Source organism: Globicephala melas, chromosome 4 (genome assembly GCF_963455315.2).
Source record: "Globicephala melas chromosome 4, mGloMel1.2, whole genome shotgun sequence".
NCBI lineage: Eukaryota > Metazoa > Chordata > Mammalia > Artiodactyla > Delphinidae > Globicephala > Globicephala melas.
In genome coordinates this window covers 39,784,062-39,801,275 of record NC_083317.1, presented here as the reverse complement: position 1 = coordinate 39,801,275, position 17,214 = coordinate 39,784,062, and the positions used below count along the sequence as shown (strand labels likewise).

Below are 17,214 nucleotides of genomic sequence, written 5' to 3'. Positions count from 1 at the left end.
AAACTCCAACTATTGGCTGGGATGTGAAACAATTTTATTCTCATATATAACTGGTGGGAACAGAAAATATTATAGTTATATATATACTCTCATATATAACTGGTGGGAACAACAACTTTAAAAAATTATTTAGCATTCGTATACAGTCAAACATACATTTAACCTGTGATCTACCAAGCAATCCCACCCCTAGGAAACATATGTTCAAACAAAGACTTCAACTGAATGTTTATAACAACCTTTATCAAAATAGCTGAAACCTGGAAATAACCCAAATGTCCACTGGTTGGTGAATGGGATAGACAAACTGTGAAATGTCCACACAATGAAATAACATTCATCAATAAAAAGGAGTTAGTATTCATACATGTAACAACACTGATTAATCTCAAAATAATTATGAATGAAAGAAGCCATATAAAAATGAATTCACTTTATGATTCCATCTGTATAAAATTCTAGGAAATGTAAACTAATCTACAATGACAGATCAGTGTTGCCTAACTATGGAGGGAAACAGGGAGGGATGGGTAGAAGGGACTACAAAGGGAAAAAGGAAACTTTTGGTGATGATGGATATGTTCATTATCTTGACTGTAGTAATGGTTTCATGAGTTAATACATATGTTAAAATGTATCAAATTGTATGCTTTAAAAATGTACAGTCAACTGCATGTCAAGTATACCTCAAACATGCTGGTTTTAAAAAATATTTTAAGCAACATACATTTAAAAGCATAAAAATACAGAAAGATAGCCAATCTATTAAAAAAGTACATTTATTATCACAGACCCAATAACAGTTAAAATATCAAGTAAGACACCTATGAGTTAACATAATTATTTTCTTGTAACACTCTCTTGTTTTCTAGGACTATTTTATCTTTGCTGTTAACTGACAAGAAGGTGGCTGCTTTAAGCAATATTTCTTCCTAGGCATTCATGTCTTTCACAAACTGAAGAATATAATCAGCAGAATACACAGAATCCTGATAAAAGTCAGCAGAATGACACAGTAAACAAAGGTAAGCAGAAATTGCAGGAAGACGTTAAACGTCATTTCTTAGTAAAGTAAATCACTTACCACCTGTCGTGTCTTTTTCCTAGTTAGCTAATTATTCCAACACTGATTTCTAAATTTGTTTGAAAAGTTAAACTGAAATTTAATGTTTTACTTACCAGCTGTTTTTCTTGTTTCTCTAAAGCTGCTCGATCTCTGATTATAGCCCTCTGTGTTCCTCGTAACTCTCGATTCTGTTCCTTTATTACATCTAAGAGAACCACAAAAGAAACCTAAATGTATGAGCTGTAAAATCTTCTTCAATACCATTTAAAATACTGGACTCAGAAACCTCAATTAAAAAAAAACCCAAAAAAACCTTAAATTACAAGATGTTAATTTTTTTTGTTTCAATTCAATATACTAAAAATTAATCAAATGTTAAAACAAATTATAAATATCGATTATATAAAAAAGTACAGAAGTGCAAATATGCTATAGTTTAGCCAAAAGTATATATAAATCACAGTAAAATACTCCCTTAGAGAACTGATTATTATACAATGTTTTATATGGCATATATATGTATATTTCGTATGCATACACACATGCACACACACACACGTGCACACACACACACACACATGCACACACACACACACACCCTTCTTATCTCTCCTTACTCCAGTATTACATGAAATTCCAAGAAGGAAGACAAGCAATGTGTTTATTAAATCTTTTTTTTCTACACTAAGTCATCATAACAGAGTGAAGCAGCCAACCTTCCAATGAAGCAGACCTGGATTTGAATCGCACCTCTGCCACTTGATAATTATATGATGATACCTTGCAAAGTTAGTTAACACTCTAAACCTCAGGTTTCTTACAAAATTAGGATTGTTGTTAAGGAGTAAATAACATACACAATGCCCTGATATATTTGAAGTGTCCAGTTATTGTTAATGTCTTTCTCATTTATCTCAATTCATCTGGATCCACCGGTCTCACCTTTTTGTTTAAAAGATTGTTTTTTGATGTGGACCATTTTTAAAGTCTTTATTGAATTTGTTACAATATTGTTTCTGTTTTATGTTTTGGTTTTTTGGCTGTGAGGCACATGGGATCTTAGCTCCCTGAGCAGGGGTCGAACCCACACCCCCTGCATTGGAAGGCGAAGTCTTAACCACTGGACTGCCAGGGAAGTCCTAGCCTTACCTTTTGAAGAATTAAAATATTAGTCTGAGACTGACAATCATTTGGGTTAACTGTTACTAAATAGTGATTTCTTCAAAGGATCACAGATATGGATAGTAATGCTTGCCAAAACTGTTCCCTCATTGTCAGGAATCTTGCTAAGTGCTTACATACAGTATACAGTATAATGTTCACAATAATGCCATGGAGTTGTTTTTTTCTATTATTTTATATATATGAGAAAACTAAGTGTTAGTAAGTTTAAATAATATGCCCAAGGAATCCAAGTGTTGTCTCCTGAATCAGTGATCTTAATCATTTCACTAGAGTACCTTTTTAGTAAAGAGGTAGATTTAAAACCACCACCACCACAATAGAAAGAATAGTCTCTTCATCAAATGGCACTGGGAAAACTAGATATCCACATGACACACACACACACACACAAAGAAATTGGACCCCTACCTCACACCATATTTAAAAATTAACTCATAAAAGATTAATGACCCAAATATAAGAGCTAAAATCATAAAACTCAGAAGAAAACACAGGAGAAAATCTACATGATTTGCGATTTGGCAACTGATTCTTAGATATGACACTAAAAGCACAAGCAGCAAAAGAAAAAATAGATAAACTGGACTTCATGAAAATTAAAAACTGTGATTAAAGGACATTACCAAATGAAAAGACAGTGTAGAAAACAGGAGGAAATATGGGCTTCCCTGGTGGCGCAGTGGTTGAGAGTCTGCCTGCCAATGCAGGGGACACGGGTTCGGGCCCTTGTCCGGGAAGATCTCACATGCTGCGTGAGCCACGGCCACTGAGCCTGTGCGTCCGGAGCCTGTGCTCCGCAACGGGAGAGGCCACAGCAGTTAGAGGCCCGCGTACCACAAAAAAAAAAAAAAAAAGAAAAGAAAAAAGAAAGAAAGAAAATGGGACGAAATATATGTAAATTATATATGAGTCTAGTATCCAGAATATATAAAAAACTCTGATAGCTCAAAAACAAAAGACAAACAACTCAATAAATGAGTGAAGGCCTTGAATAGACATTTCTCCAAAGATACACAAATGGCCAATAAACACTTGGAAAAGATGCAAAATATCATTAGTCATTAGGAAAACCAGATACCACTTCACATCTGCCAAAATCGCTATAATCAAAAAAAGGAAAATAAGTGTTGATCTGCCAGTAGGAATGTAAATTATTTCAGCCACTGTGGATAACAGTTGGGTGGTTCCTCAAAAAGTTAAACATAAAATTACCAAATCACCTCACAATTCCCCTCGTAGGTATTCACCCAAAAGAACTGAAACAAGTACCTAAACAAATACTCTCTACACAAATGCAGCACTATTTACAATAGTCAAAAGGTGGAAACAACCCAAATGTCCGTGAACTGATGAATTGATAAACAAACTGTGGTATATACATATAATATAATGGAATATTGTTCAGTTATTTAAAAAAATGAAGTACTGATACATAGTGCAACATGGATAAACCTCAAAAGCGTGCTAAGTGAAAGAAGCCAGTTACAAATGGTCTTTTATGATTACACTCGTATGAAATATCCAGAATAGGTCCACAAAGACAGAAAGCAGATTGATAGTTGCCAGGAGTTGGAGAGAGGGGGGATGGATGAGTCACTACTTAATGGATATAAGGTTTTATTCTAAAGTGATGAAAATGGTTTGGAACTAGAGATCATGGTTATACACCATTGTGAATGTACTAAATGCTACAGACCTGTTCACTCTAAAATGATTAATGTCATGTGACTTTCATCTCAATTAAAACAGCAGCAAAGCCAGCAACCGTTATCCTTTCTAGTGATGGAGCATCACAACTTATATTCTATACATTTCTGTTTTAATGATAGTTTACTCAGAATACAAATAACGAATTACACTGAGTAATAGGCACCATACTAAGTGCTTCACAACAACCCCCAAAGGTAGGTACTATTATCTCACTTGTTTCAGAGGGGGTAATTGATATTTGGTGAGGTAATCTGCCCCAGGGAGAAAAAGTGGTAGGATTCACATACAGCCATTCTGATTCCAAGGCCTCTGATTTTAAATATGCTATTACACTGTGAAGCTTTCAGGAAAACAAAAAGTAAAGTTATCAGAGACATAATCCTTATAAATATAGATCCATATCAATAAAAATACTGTTAAAACAGAATGAAAAACATTTCATGTTATTATATAGAATATAACTAATCAACTACAATGACTTTCTGAATAAAAGTTAAAATAAGATGCCAGAGCTCCTATATCCTACATACAAGACATCTATTTCTCCTCCTTTTCTTACGCTGTCTCTCAATGAAGTTATATTGGTGGACATCTCATGCTCAGGATTTACTAAGAACACATTCTATATGTTCCTTAAATATAAGAATATGAAACCATAAAATATCTATATGGGAGGAGAAAAGAGAGGGAGCTCTCTCCCTCCACCAACTTTCTTCTGGATGGGAAACATGTTTCATTTAAAAAAGAGGGAAGGAGATATTCTACAGACAAATATATCTGGGAAATGTTCAAGTTGGAAAAAAAAATAAACCGATTTCTTTGCTTCAAGGCTTCTAAGAACATTTAACATAAGAATATACACTGTCAATCTTTAAGGGGAGAATATGTGATAGATTGTTTCCCAAATTTATTAAGCCAAGGATCCCTTTTGAGAAATCTCTATTAAAATTTCTCAGATACAAATGTTTCATGGAGCATTGGTTGGGATCTTATTCTAAAATAACATGCCTTATTAGTTTGCTAGGGCTATCATAACAAACACCACAGACTGAGTGCTTAAACAACAGAAATTTGTTTTCTCCTAGTTCTGGAGGCTGTAAATCCAAGATTAAGGTGCTGGCTGGGTTGGTTTTTCCTGAGCCCTCTCTCCTTGGCATGCAGATGTCCACCTTCTTGCTGTGTCCTCACATGGCCTTTTATCTGTGTGTGCCCATCCCTGGTATCTCTTCCTCTTCTTATAGGGACATCAGTCCTATTGGATTAGGGCTCCACCCTCATGATCTCATTTAACCTTAATAATCTCCCTAAAGACCCTATCTCCAAATACAGTCACATCAGGAGTTGGGGCTTCAACATACCAATTTTAAGGGGACATAATTAGGTCCACAACACATGATATTTTTTCCTCTGACATCTACAGATTCATACTAAACAAAATAACAAAAGAAAGCGCTCATTTCCCCTTTCAAAACAGTCATTAGCCTTTTCATCCTCAACATTTAAACCCTCCAAATTTTTATCTTTTGGTCTTAGTTCCCTATTTTGCCAAAGGCAATGGATTGGTATGAAAACATTCACCACTTATCCTACTATTTCAATAGAAAATATGCCCTAAATTTAAAACTATGAAATTACAAATGAACTTTTAGAGTACAGCCCCTTTGTATACTAAAAACTCCCTGAACTCAACTAGGATAAGATGAAATATTAAAATAATGATGACGGTCTCCTAAAGTTACAAAAGTACTGGGCTGAAAGAGAAGTCACTGTATTGATAAGTTGAATAGTGACCAGGTAATTGGCACAGTGCAAAGCACTGTGAAACACTACTGAAAGCCTTGACTGCTAAGATCTAGAATGTTATCCACATACATTTGTTTCATTAGTTGGGTGGCATAATGAAAAATACATTATTTGGTCTTTGGCTTGAGTTCCTGGCACAAAGGTCCTAAAACCCTTAGAATTTCCTGAGTGATAGAAACATCTTTTGACTCAGAGAGGGGTACACCTAGATAGCTTCAGGATGGGGCTGGTTACCAGAAAGTCCAAATATTTGATTAGAAGGTGGGCAATTTCAGCCCCATCCCTCAGGGGAGGGGAGTGGGGCCAGAGGTTGGGTTATAATAACTCTTAAACAAAGAGATTGGAAGAGCTTCTGGGTTCGTGAACATATTGATGTTCTGGGAAGGTAACATGTCCAGAGAGGGCAGAGAAGCTCTGAGCTGCACCCCTCACCCCACCCCCCCTGCATAATAACTTGCTTCCGTTTGGCTGTTCCTGAGTTGCATCCTTATAATAAAATGGTAATACTAAGTAAAGCACTTTCCTGAGTTATGAGTTGTTCTAGTGAATTACCAAACCTGAAGAGGGAGTTGTGGTGACACTAGAATTTATAGCTGGTCGGTCAGAAGTACTGGTGGTAATCTAGGACTGTGACTGGCCTCTTAAGTGAGGACAGTCTTGTGGACAGAGCCCTTAACCTGTGGTGTGGGGTCTGTGCTAACTCTAGACAGTTAGTGTTAATATTGAACTGAACTGCTGGAGACACCCAGCTGGTGTCAGAGAATCAGAGTAAAGAACAGATATAGCCATCTTTCTTGAAAAACAAGTAGGACATGAAATTTTAACAAAACATAATTTAAATAGTTTGACTTCACTTTTCTTAATTTTATGGAACTATGTGTACCATAACTGTCACTGTATATAAGAGAAGGAAAATAAAGAAAATTAACTACTGCATATTCCACAGCCTATTGTTAATAGACCTATTAATATTTAAACAGTTCTAGGCTATAAACCAAGAGCATCTAATGTTATACTAAAACAGAGTCATAACACTTTAAACCATATTAAGGTAAGTAGGAAAAGACAGTAAAATATTTTTTCATATGAGATGACAGGTATATCTTATAAAACAAATTACTCTTTAATTTTCTTTAAAAACAATCCCTACACTAAACCCCCAGTTGGTCTTCTAGATAATTCAGAAGGAATAACATGAGAAAGATTCTGAGACAATTTTAATGTTTTTAAGGCCAAGTTTATCTCCAATCATATTTATTTCTTAGTAGGTCTGATTGATTCCTAAGATTACAAGCTCTTTAAGAGCAAGGAACACATTTTATTTTATTTACCTATCTGTATTCCCATTTTACTTCGTGTCAACAACTATACCAATATATTAGTTAACGGTAATCTAAGGCAGCACGAACATATATATCAAAATGTAAAAGGATTTGCCTTATAGTCATAATTTAACACATTTCTTTAAAAATGTATAATAAAATCTATTGGTTATCAAGAAAGATGGCTGATAATTTAACAAATTATCATAGTAAGATCTGAACTATGATAGATACCTTTCTACGATGGAAAAATGTAACATTGAAATAATCAGATGTTTCTAATTTTTTGCTGTCCCCTTTTCTCCTTCTGAGTTATGACCATGACAGAAATATGTGCAGGTACTGCTGACCTAGGAGAGACGGAGCACTTGGCTTTGCCTAACCTGTGCTTCCCTGTCCATCCCGTTTCCTCCTCTAGTAAAGATCACTCCCTGAACTCTCATATGCCAGCACTTCTTCTACCTCGTGGGGCACTGTGAAGTGTTTCGTAACAGGTGGCTATAGGGAACTTGCACAATGTGAAAATACATGGGAGTGCCTGTGGCGTGCTCTCTCTGTTACCATTTGGTGAGGTCCAGAGGGTCTGGGAACTCCCCCACCCACCACCCTCTCCTCACCCACACCCAGCACAACACTGAGAAAAAGCCACTCAGGCCCGCTCCACTCTGGGAACTAAAGCCTGTCTCAAGCCTTTCAGGCTCTTTTTAACTGAACAAAAGAAGGCATGTATACATAGAGTGATAAGATCACTGATGCAAATTTTGGACTTAAGAAGATACAGACAGAAAAGCTCATTCTGTACTCTGGTTCTGAGCCAATAAGGCCTATCTGCTTACAGAAAAAAGAAAGAAAAAGCCAAAAAATAAAATCTAAAAGAGCCTCTCATGTGGTCTAGCTCACTAGAATTCTCTACTGGGATTTGAGGCCAAGGCCCAACTTGAACTATGGCTGTCCTTCTAGACCCTGCTCATTTACATGCTATTTGCATATCTGAGGCTTAAAGCAAAAAGTGGTTACCGACTGCAAATACAGACATTCATTAATTTGTGAGTAATATCCTCTAAAGTGCTTATCATTTGAGAAAAGGGAGGGGGCCTGTCTCAAGCTTTCCGGATAGTTCAGGATTACTGCCCCACGAGCGCTAAGGCACAACTCACCGACTGTACCACTCAGCTGGATTCAAGCTGCTCTCTTAGACAGCATCCGCGTACCATGTACTGGGTTTGCCACTTTACTATAAGGTCATGATGGACTTTTTAATCTAATATATTTTTTCTGCTTTTAAATGTATTTCTTCAGAGAAAAATCATTTTGATTTATGCAACTTTATTGCCTACCAATTACCCTGAATCTAATGATCACATGGGTTGAGAAAGGAGCACAAAATGCTCCCACATCCTGCTTTACCATCTCCATTAACTGGGTTTTGGAAATCAAGATCCAAGAGGAAAGTGAGCTTCCTCTTCAGATTTCATGTGCAAGCTCTGCAAGCTAGTATCAATGGAAATAGTGGGTACTCTGGCACTGGTATAGTGGGACAATGGATATTAGATAAACCCTGATCGTGGCTATGAACAGAAGAGCTGGGAGTGTGAGTTCAGCTAAAGCAGTCATGGTGGAGCTCACCAATGAACAATAAAGGGGGATGGGGGTCCTGGCCATTTGGGGCTATACCATTTTCTTAGGTTGATGAGGAGAAAAAAACTGCAAAAATGCTCCAAACTCAAAGGTTAAGGGGTAAGAAACAAATACTAAAGGCCAGTAACCAGAAAATACCAGCTCTAAAAGCCAAGTTTACTCAGAGGCAGAAGGACAATGACAATGAGAGAGTGGGTGAGGAGAAATCAGAATTTGATATGCAAAGCAAACTTGTTTCTCAGGCTTTGGACATGATATATGAGAAATCAGGGAGAAAAGGTATCAGCTTAATTAACCAGTTTTAAACACATGAAAAAGAAAAAATAAAAACAAAAATAAATAAACTGTAGGAAACAGAAAGGACAGTACAGAATCACGCCAACAGCTTTACTCTATACATAGATCCACTTAAGAACAAGGTTGAAGTTGAAAAACTCAGCAGGACTCACTTGGGAGGAAGAGGTAGAACACTAAGAAGAGAATAGGAGTCCAGCCCTAAGGTAGGATAAAAGGAAGCAATAAGGAATGTTTTTCCCCCCACCAGTAAAGTCTCAAAAGTCACTCAAGCCCTGAGGAATTCATTGAAATGAATTTGTTCATTATTATTAAAATATCAGTGTTTTCAAGAGCTGAAGGAAGGTTTTGAGATGTCAGCTGTTGGCACATCTTTGGGTCTTATGTGGCTCTCAAAGACACAGCCTTTGGCATCATCATCAATAACAGCTTCAGAAAACTGTCAAAGGGCAGTTTTCAGCTTAGATAAGTAAGGGAATGAGGGAATGACCCTTTGAAAGAACAGTCTCACAGATATATGGATGGACTTGAAGGTAGAAAAATGGTAGCATGAAAAGAAATACCAGTCTTTGGTATCATGCTTGGGATGGAGAAATACAGAGGAAAGATATTTTCCTACAGAAATACCTGTTCCTAGGCTTCTGAAAGGGCCTCCTGCCTTGCTGTTCTCTATGCCTAGGAGGTTCACGTACCAGATCATCACATGACTATTTCTTCTCAACATTCTGTTTTTCCCTCAAATGCCACATAAGTAGGGAAATCTTTTTTCATCACTCAGGTAACCACTCTCCCACACACACAAACAACAACAACAAAAACAGCAATAATGGATTTGGCGGGGGGGGGGCAATAGAGGAAATTTTGAATTTCATTCCATATTAAATAATGTTATTGTATACTATTAAATTTTTTGAGAGTCATCATGGCATGTGGTTATATAGGTGAACATCCTATTTTTGGAAAATATTTGGTGGACTATTCAGAGATAGTTTCATTATGTCTATAACTTACCCTAAATAGTTCAACAAGAACCCACATGTGTGTATATAAGTACATATAAAGACATACAAACATAGAGGAGGGAGAGAGAGAGCAAATGTGGCATAATGTTAATAACTGGTGCATTTAGGCAATGCGAAAATGGGTGTTCATTGAATACTGTCACTTCAACTTTTCTGTAGATTTGAAATTGTTCAAAATAAAAAGAGAATAGTCTACATTCCTAAAAATAAACACATAAATAAATAAAAGTATGAAAAATTTTTGCCCAGAAAAATGCTCAGAAGAGAGAATGGTGCTCCTGAATTCCTTATTCAATTATTTTTCTTTGGTGTGCCAAGAATTTAGGGACCAAACAGAAAGTAATTTGAGTTTTTAAATATTCATAATAATAATCACTCTGGGAACACACAACACGCTAGGAAAGATCTGGGTACTTACTGTAGGTAGCACCATAAGAATTTTGTATTTTACTTGGAAGAAAGCAGAATGTTTCTGAAGGGGATCTAATTTATATAGATGGTAAATTTTATTCCTTCTTGAGCTATAAAAAATGTGGCATCACAACTGACTCTTGACAGATTTATCCAACTTAGTCAAAACTTCTCAGGTTCTGAACTCTGGAAAACTAGCATACATGGATACCACCCCAATGAGGCAAAACCCAAGAAGCTTTGTTCCTCTACTGTCAGTAACATTACTCAAATTATCTCTAAACTTGTACTAAGGTTCGAGGTGAGTGGCGATAATATGGATGTAGATTATAGTAAGCTCTGGATACTGGAAACACAACTTTTGGTTAGTAAATGCTACTATTTTGGAATTTACTCTCTAAGTTCTAAACTGCTGCAGCTATTTTCATTTATGCTGAAGACTCTCTGCAACCTTGCAAATGTGGAATGAAGGAAAAACTTAGAAAAAGCATAATCCAACTTTGGAAGTGCGTGAGGATCTACTTTGATTCTGGCGAATGCAAATCGGGAAGCAGATGGGAATTCTATGCAAAAAGTCATCATAATTTAAAATATGTCAGTGTGAGAAAGAGTATGGTATATGCAGATGAATGTGAGAAGTGTTCTTGGAGAGTAAAATGAAATGGCTAGAAAGGAAGACAAGGACCAGATCAAGCAGGGCCATACATACCGTATTAAAGGGCATTCACTTGATCCTTTTAGTGCTAGAGACTCAATAAATGGATATATACCTAGGAGTAGCATAGTAAGATTTGGATTTCATATATATCAATCACACAGGCAACTTTGTATTGAGTTGGCCAAAAAGTGTCTTTGGTTTTTCCGTAAAAATAAAAGACACATTTTTCATTTTCACCGAGAACTTTATTGAACAACGTATTCACCATTTTGTTCCACTACTTTCTGCCATTTTTCAGGCAACTTCATAATTCCATCTTCCCAAAACTTTTTATTTTTTTGAGAAAAGAACTGTTCCAGGTGCCTTTTACAGTCTTCCAGGGAGTTGAAATTTTTTCCATTAAGAGAATTTTGTAAAGACCGAAATAAATGGAAATCTGAAGGTGAAATGTCTGATGAATACAGCGGATGAATCAGAACTTCCCAGCCAAGCTGTAACAGTTTTTGCCTGGTCATCAAAGTAACATGCAGTCTAGCGTTATCTTGATAGAAGATTATGCGTTTTCTGTTGACTAATTCTGGATGCTTCTTGTGGAGTGCTGCTTTCAGCTAAGTCTAATTGGGAGCAGCACTTGTGGGGATTAATCGTTTGGTTTTCTGGAAGGAGCTCATAACAGAGGACTCCCTTCCAATCCCACCATATACACATCACCTTCTTCGATGAAGACCGACCTTTGGTGTGGTTGGTGGTGGTTCATTTCGCTTGCCCCATGATCTCTTCCGTTCCAGTAGCCAATCACATGCAGAAATACAGTCAAGAAGTTTTTTTTCATTAAACTTATGTGGAACCCAAACATCAAAGTGATTCACATAACCAAGCTGGGGCAATGGATTTTCAGTGCTTGATTTGGATATTTTGAGTATGTTGGCTATCTCACAAGTGGTATAACATTGATTGTTCTCAATTAATGTCTCAATTTGATCCCTATCAACTTCAACTGGTCTACCGGACCGTGGAGCACCGTCCAGCAAGAAATCTCCAGCAGGAAACTTCGCAAACCACTTTTGACATGTTCGATCAGTCACAGCACCTTCTCTATACACTGCACAAATCATTTTTTGCATTTCAGTTGCGTTTTTACCTTTCTTGAAATAATAAAACATAATATGCCGAAAATGTTTTTTCTTCCATCTTCAATATTAAAATGGCTACACAAAAATTCACCAACTTTGAGTTGTAAGTAAGTAAAAGTAAGTAAGTAAAAAGTAAGTAAGTAAAAGTAAAAAGTAAGTCTTTTTTTTAAATGCACGCTGATATGACAGCCATTACACACAATCTAACAAAATTGTTTTTAATGAAGTTAAAGACAACTAAGTGCTACTAGAGCCATCTTACAGAAAAAGACAAACAAACCTTTTGGCCAACCCAACAGATGAATGATTTAAAGGCTATGAAGTTACAGGAAGGAAACACAGAAAAGTGATGTAGTAAAGTGTAAGATAAATGGGATCTGAATAAGAGCAAGGAAGATCATATGTGCCAAACATTTAAGAGGCATAAGGGACAGGACTTGGTAATTAATTGAAGGTACAGGGCAAAATCAAGAAGTGCCAAACACTAGAAGAGGAGAACCCAGTAAAGGAACTGACTTGAAGGAGATGGTGATGAATTCTGTTTGGGATCTGTTTTAATTTGAGGTATTTGGGACATCAAGGTGGAGATACTTAGCAAACTATTGGATATATTGGTCTGAAACTCAGAAAAATATATCTAGAGATACACAATTGGGATCCATCAGCACTTGGGTTATATCTAAAATAATAAGAGTTTAGATAAGATCATGTAGGGAGAGAATGTACAATCAGAATAGTGGTAGTTCAAGAGGGAACCAAGAAAAATACTAACATTTAAAGGGCAGGTTCAAATAAGAAAGGAAGAAAGGAGGAGAGAAAAGGAAGAAAGGAGGGAGGAAAGAAGGAAGGAAGAAAGAAAGGAAAAATGAAAGAAAAACATAAAAGGAAAAAGAGTAGTCAGAAAAATTTGAGGAAAATTAAGACAGTGTTACGTCATGCGAGCTGAAAGAAAATTTCAAGGAAGAAATTATTGTCAAAATCAAATGCAAAGCATAAGCCCAAGAGACGATCACTAAAAAATGACCACTGGATTTGGTGATCTAGAAGTCATTGATGATCTTAGCAAGATCTCATTCATTACATGAGATGTAAAACAAACTGCTGTACAATGGGGGGCATCAGAGAAGTAAAGAAGTGAAGATAGGAGACACCACCACTCCTTCGAGAGGTTTCGATGAAGAGCAAAAAGAGACTGGAAAATACTTCCTAAGAAAATGCTGGGTTAAAGGAGAGTCAGGAAAAGGAGGGTTGTTTCCAGTTCTACCACCATTAGAAATTAAAGTTCTAATACTAACTCTGAGAGAAAAGAGTCTGCCTCACAGACAAAAGGTAGGTGTACATGGTACCTACCAAAAGCTGAGAATTCCATGTACTTAGCAAGAACAGCAAAATTAAACTGTGCCACAGGCCCTCCAATAAGAAGAAATAACAATGATAATACCCAAAGAGATGAGGTCCTGGCTCTGCTGTAGGCCCGTACCCAAGTGAATTTAGTAGCTGTGTGATCTTGGGCAAGTTACTTAGTCCTTTGCCTCTCAGTTTCCTCATCTATAAAGTGGGGATAATAATAGTACTTATAGGTTTTGTAAGAATTAAATAAGATACTGATACAAAATGCTAACAGTGCTGGCTTAGAGTAATACCTCAAATTTGTCTTTGGTCAGGATAACAGACAAAAAGTGTATAGTGCCTAAAGAACTTCACTTTTTAAGAGGCATATTTAGTTGTGCATTCATGACAAGTCCTCATGGCATCCTGATTCACAGGTTCATAATTAGCTTCAATAAATAGGTCACCATTAGTCCACTTAGGAAAAAAACAAAAGAAAAACAAAAAACAAAAAAACACTGTAGATAAACACATTGCCATATATACGCCTTATATATATATGTGTGTATAACTTATAAATCAGTAAAAGTACTCAACTGTAATTTCAAATTCAAAAGAATCTCTTCTTTAGCACTGAGGTACAATTCTCATTAATTTTTGTAACAAAGTATACACTGCAGAGACTTGTTCATCTTTATGTCAAAAATGAATTAAACATAACTCTGGATAGTAATAAGTGCTCTAATGTTGTCTCCCTTTTTAATTTACATGTGCAGTATTCTTTAATGATATAGTATGCAACTCTTCTAGCCAATCCAAAGAGACAAAAAGATTCAATTATTCTCCAGCTCTATAAGCAGTTACATATTTTCTTTTATATCAGAATTCATTATTGCTGAAACAGATAAAAAGACAGCATACAGTAAAAGATCTTGTGATCAATAATCAACGAGTCTAAGGATCTGGGAGAAATGCATAAGAATACATTTAATTTCATAATATATAGCCTCATTATTGCTAAGAAGAATGCTGTCACCTTTTAAACAAAACACCTGATTTTTGATAAAACAAAGAATAAAAACATCAGTAAATATCTAGATCAAAATAATGAAAGTACAGGTCGACAGTTAAGATGTCATTAAGTGATCTGAACTGACATGATAATTTAAGAAAACATCAAGTATGCAGTTTGGTAGTTATAGTAAATGTACACAGTAGCCAAATTTATATTCAGAAATTTCATACACAGATCTTTAAGACAGTAGTATAGTTCCTGCCAAAAGTCCTTAGGATCTTTTTCTCGCAAATAAGTGTATTTAGCAAAAACATTATTTCTTGGATGAATTAACCCAACTTCAAATAAATATACAGTTAAACACCCTCACTGCACATCCTCATTGTCTTTATTTTTTCTGCTCTATACTTCAAGTACAATAATCCCTAGATTGCCAAAAGCACCAGGAAGCACAGCACTAAAAATATAGAACTGATATTTATGTCTTTGTAAATATTTTACAGATATCAAGCAATTAAAGCTAGGCTGTTTGGCTTATAACGTTAATTTTTAAAATTTAATTTGTAACATCACAGTAAGAAAGATGCAACCCTTTTCCTCTGTTTAGTAAATTCTCACTCTATAAAACTGAAACAAAAAAAATGAACCTTTTTTTCCCCTGGAGTACTATACAATGACTGAAAATCATATTACTGGTACTGAAACACTGAAAAACTAAAGTGCCATGCTAAAGATTAAATAGGATTCTCAGGTAAAACACACATAAAACTCATTTCACATAATTGTATTACTTCCTATTCCAACTTGGTAGTTATTTCAGGTGTTGTAAGTGGTATTTCTCAGTTAATAAAAGGTCAATTTCACCCACTCAGAATAAGCAAAAATATTATTATGCTCTGTGATAAATTAGGGGTAAAATGACATTATTAAAGGGTAGGGTGGCAGGGTAAAGATGATGTTTTTGTCATCCTCCACAAAATAATTGTGCTGGCATTGGAAAAGTCACTACAAAGGAATGAAGGAGTTACCCCAGGTCTGGACTGAGCACCCTGTTTGTACCAATCACTGTCTAGCTACCACTGCTCCTTTTGTGGCAGAGTTAGACCCTTACAAAGAAGTGATTCTTCGACTGAACCAACAACAACCTAGATTCAACATGTAATGAGAAACACGATTTTTAAATAACTTGAATGAATTTGATTCCTAGTAGAGTCAATGAAAGTATCAAGACTAATTAAACAGTTATATAAACACATATTACAGTCATTCTTTATAAATACCCATTTGTATATTCCTGTACATTCACTTCTTTCCCCCTTAACATGACATTGAGCTAAATGTCTGAAGCAATGCAAGTATCGTAAAATATAAACTTCTATGCAGATAATGCATACCATATCTCTTTAGATAGCAAAAGATAATCATAAGGGAGAAAAATCTACTATGAAAACTAAATCCAGGCACTTCCCCTGGATTTCTTTAATTTTTCTACCGGTGTCAGTCAAGAAGCATTTTTTTCACGTCTCTATTGATGGGGTGTTCCTAGGGCAAGACCGGCCCGTACCCAAGTTCATTTTGTAAGAGTCGCCTATTACACCCTCCCCCACCTCAACACAGGTTTCCGGTTTGGATGCCCAGAAGTAGTACGGCTCCAAACTGAAGGAGCAGTAAACCAAGCAGGGGAAACCAATAAGAAATTCATCAAATCACCAAATCTAATGACACTCAAGGGTCAGCCGCATCCTGCCTCCTTGTATGCTCAGGATCCCGCTAAAGGAGAAACCTGGGGGCGGGGCTGTTAAGGACTATGTTATCAGAGAGAGGAAGCCAGACTGCCCAGGTGAGGTTGAGGTGGGGCGAGTCAGAAGAGATAGGGTAACAGAAAAGTGACGCACGAGGTAGGTCAAGTGGTTACCTGTGGGGCCACTTGATCCAGCCCCGCCCCCAGGGACAGCAAAAAGAATCGCGGCCGGAAGCCCGCAAAATACACCGGGGAAAGACAGAGCTGGGCCCCTTCGGCCCGGCCTGGAACTCACCATCCACGGTTTTCTTCTTGAAGAGGGACGCCATGGTCAGGGACCGCGCCCGGGCAGCCCGGCTCGGCCCGGTCCGGCCCGCGACTGGGAAAGAACCGGAGGGAAAGGACAGGCCTTTGGAGGGCTCGGGATGGCGGAGCGGATGGGCAAGAGAAGTGGGCGGGGTCTCCAGACAGGACCCGCGGAGGGCGGGTATCCACGAACCCTGCCGCAGCGGAGTTGCCCTCAGCTCAGGTGACCGCGAACTAAGACACTTTTTGGAGAAGTCACTTGCAGGAAGCGCCTGCGCGATCTGCGCGCGCGCCTGCGTACTGCGGCGCCTGAAGCTGCAGCCGGTGCCCTCAGTTCAGCTGCTGCCCTCTCTCCTGCTTGCGGCGTCCCAGTGTGGCGAATCATGCGAGGCTAGAGGTAGTAGCAGTGCGTAGGAGACTGCGGGCTGTGTCAGGTAGCTTCTAGGTGCGGGTTCCGTGCTGAATGCTGACAGAGATGAGCCTTACTTAGCGCTCTTCTTGCCCCGGAGAAGCTGGAAGTAAGGGGGTCCCCAGAATCCTAGGACAAGCGTGGGTCGTCCTGGAACAAGTTGATTTACGAC

General features: G+C 37.4%; 1 protein-coding gene across 1 annotated transcript in view; it reads right to left on the bottom strand.

Moving 5' to 3' along the window:
• The window catches only part of CHMP2B (charged multivesicular body protein 2B), a 29,859-nt gene extending 12,944 nt beyond the window's left edge, over nt 1-16,915 (bottom strand). The window contains exons 1-2 of the mRNA XM_030860966.2: nt 16,623-16,915; nt 1,180-1,271 (exon numbers count right to left, since the gene is read on the bottom strand). Coding sequence (XP_030716826.1) covers nt 1,180-1,271; nt 16,623-16,656 — 126 coding nt within the window. The 5' untranslated portion in view covers nt 16,657-16,915. The remainder of the gene's footprint in view (nt 1-1,179; nt 1,272-16,622) is intronic.
• Nucleotides 16,916-17,214: the final 299 nt, after the last annotated feature.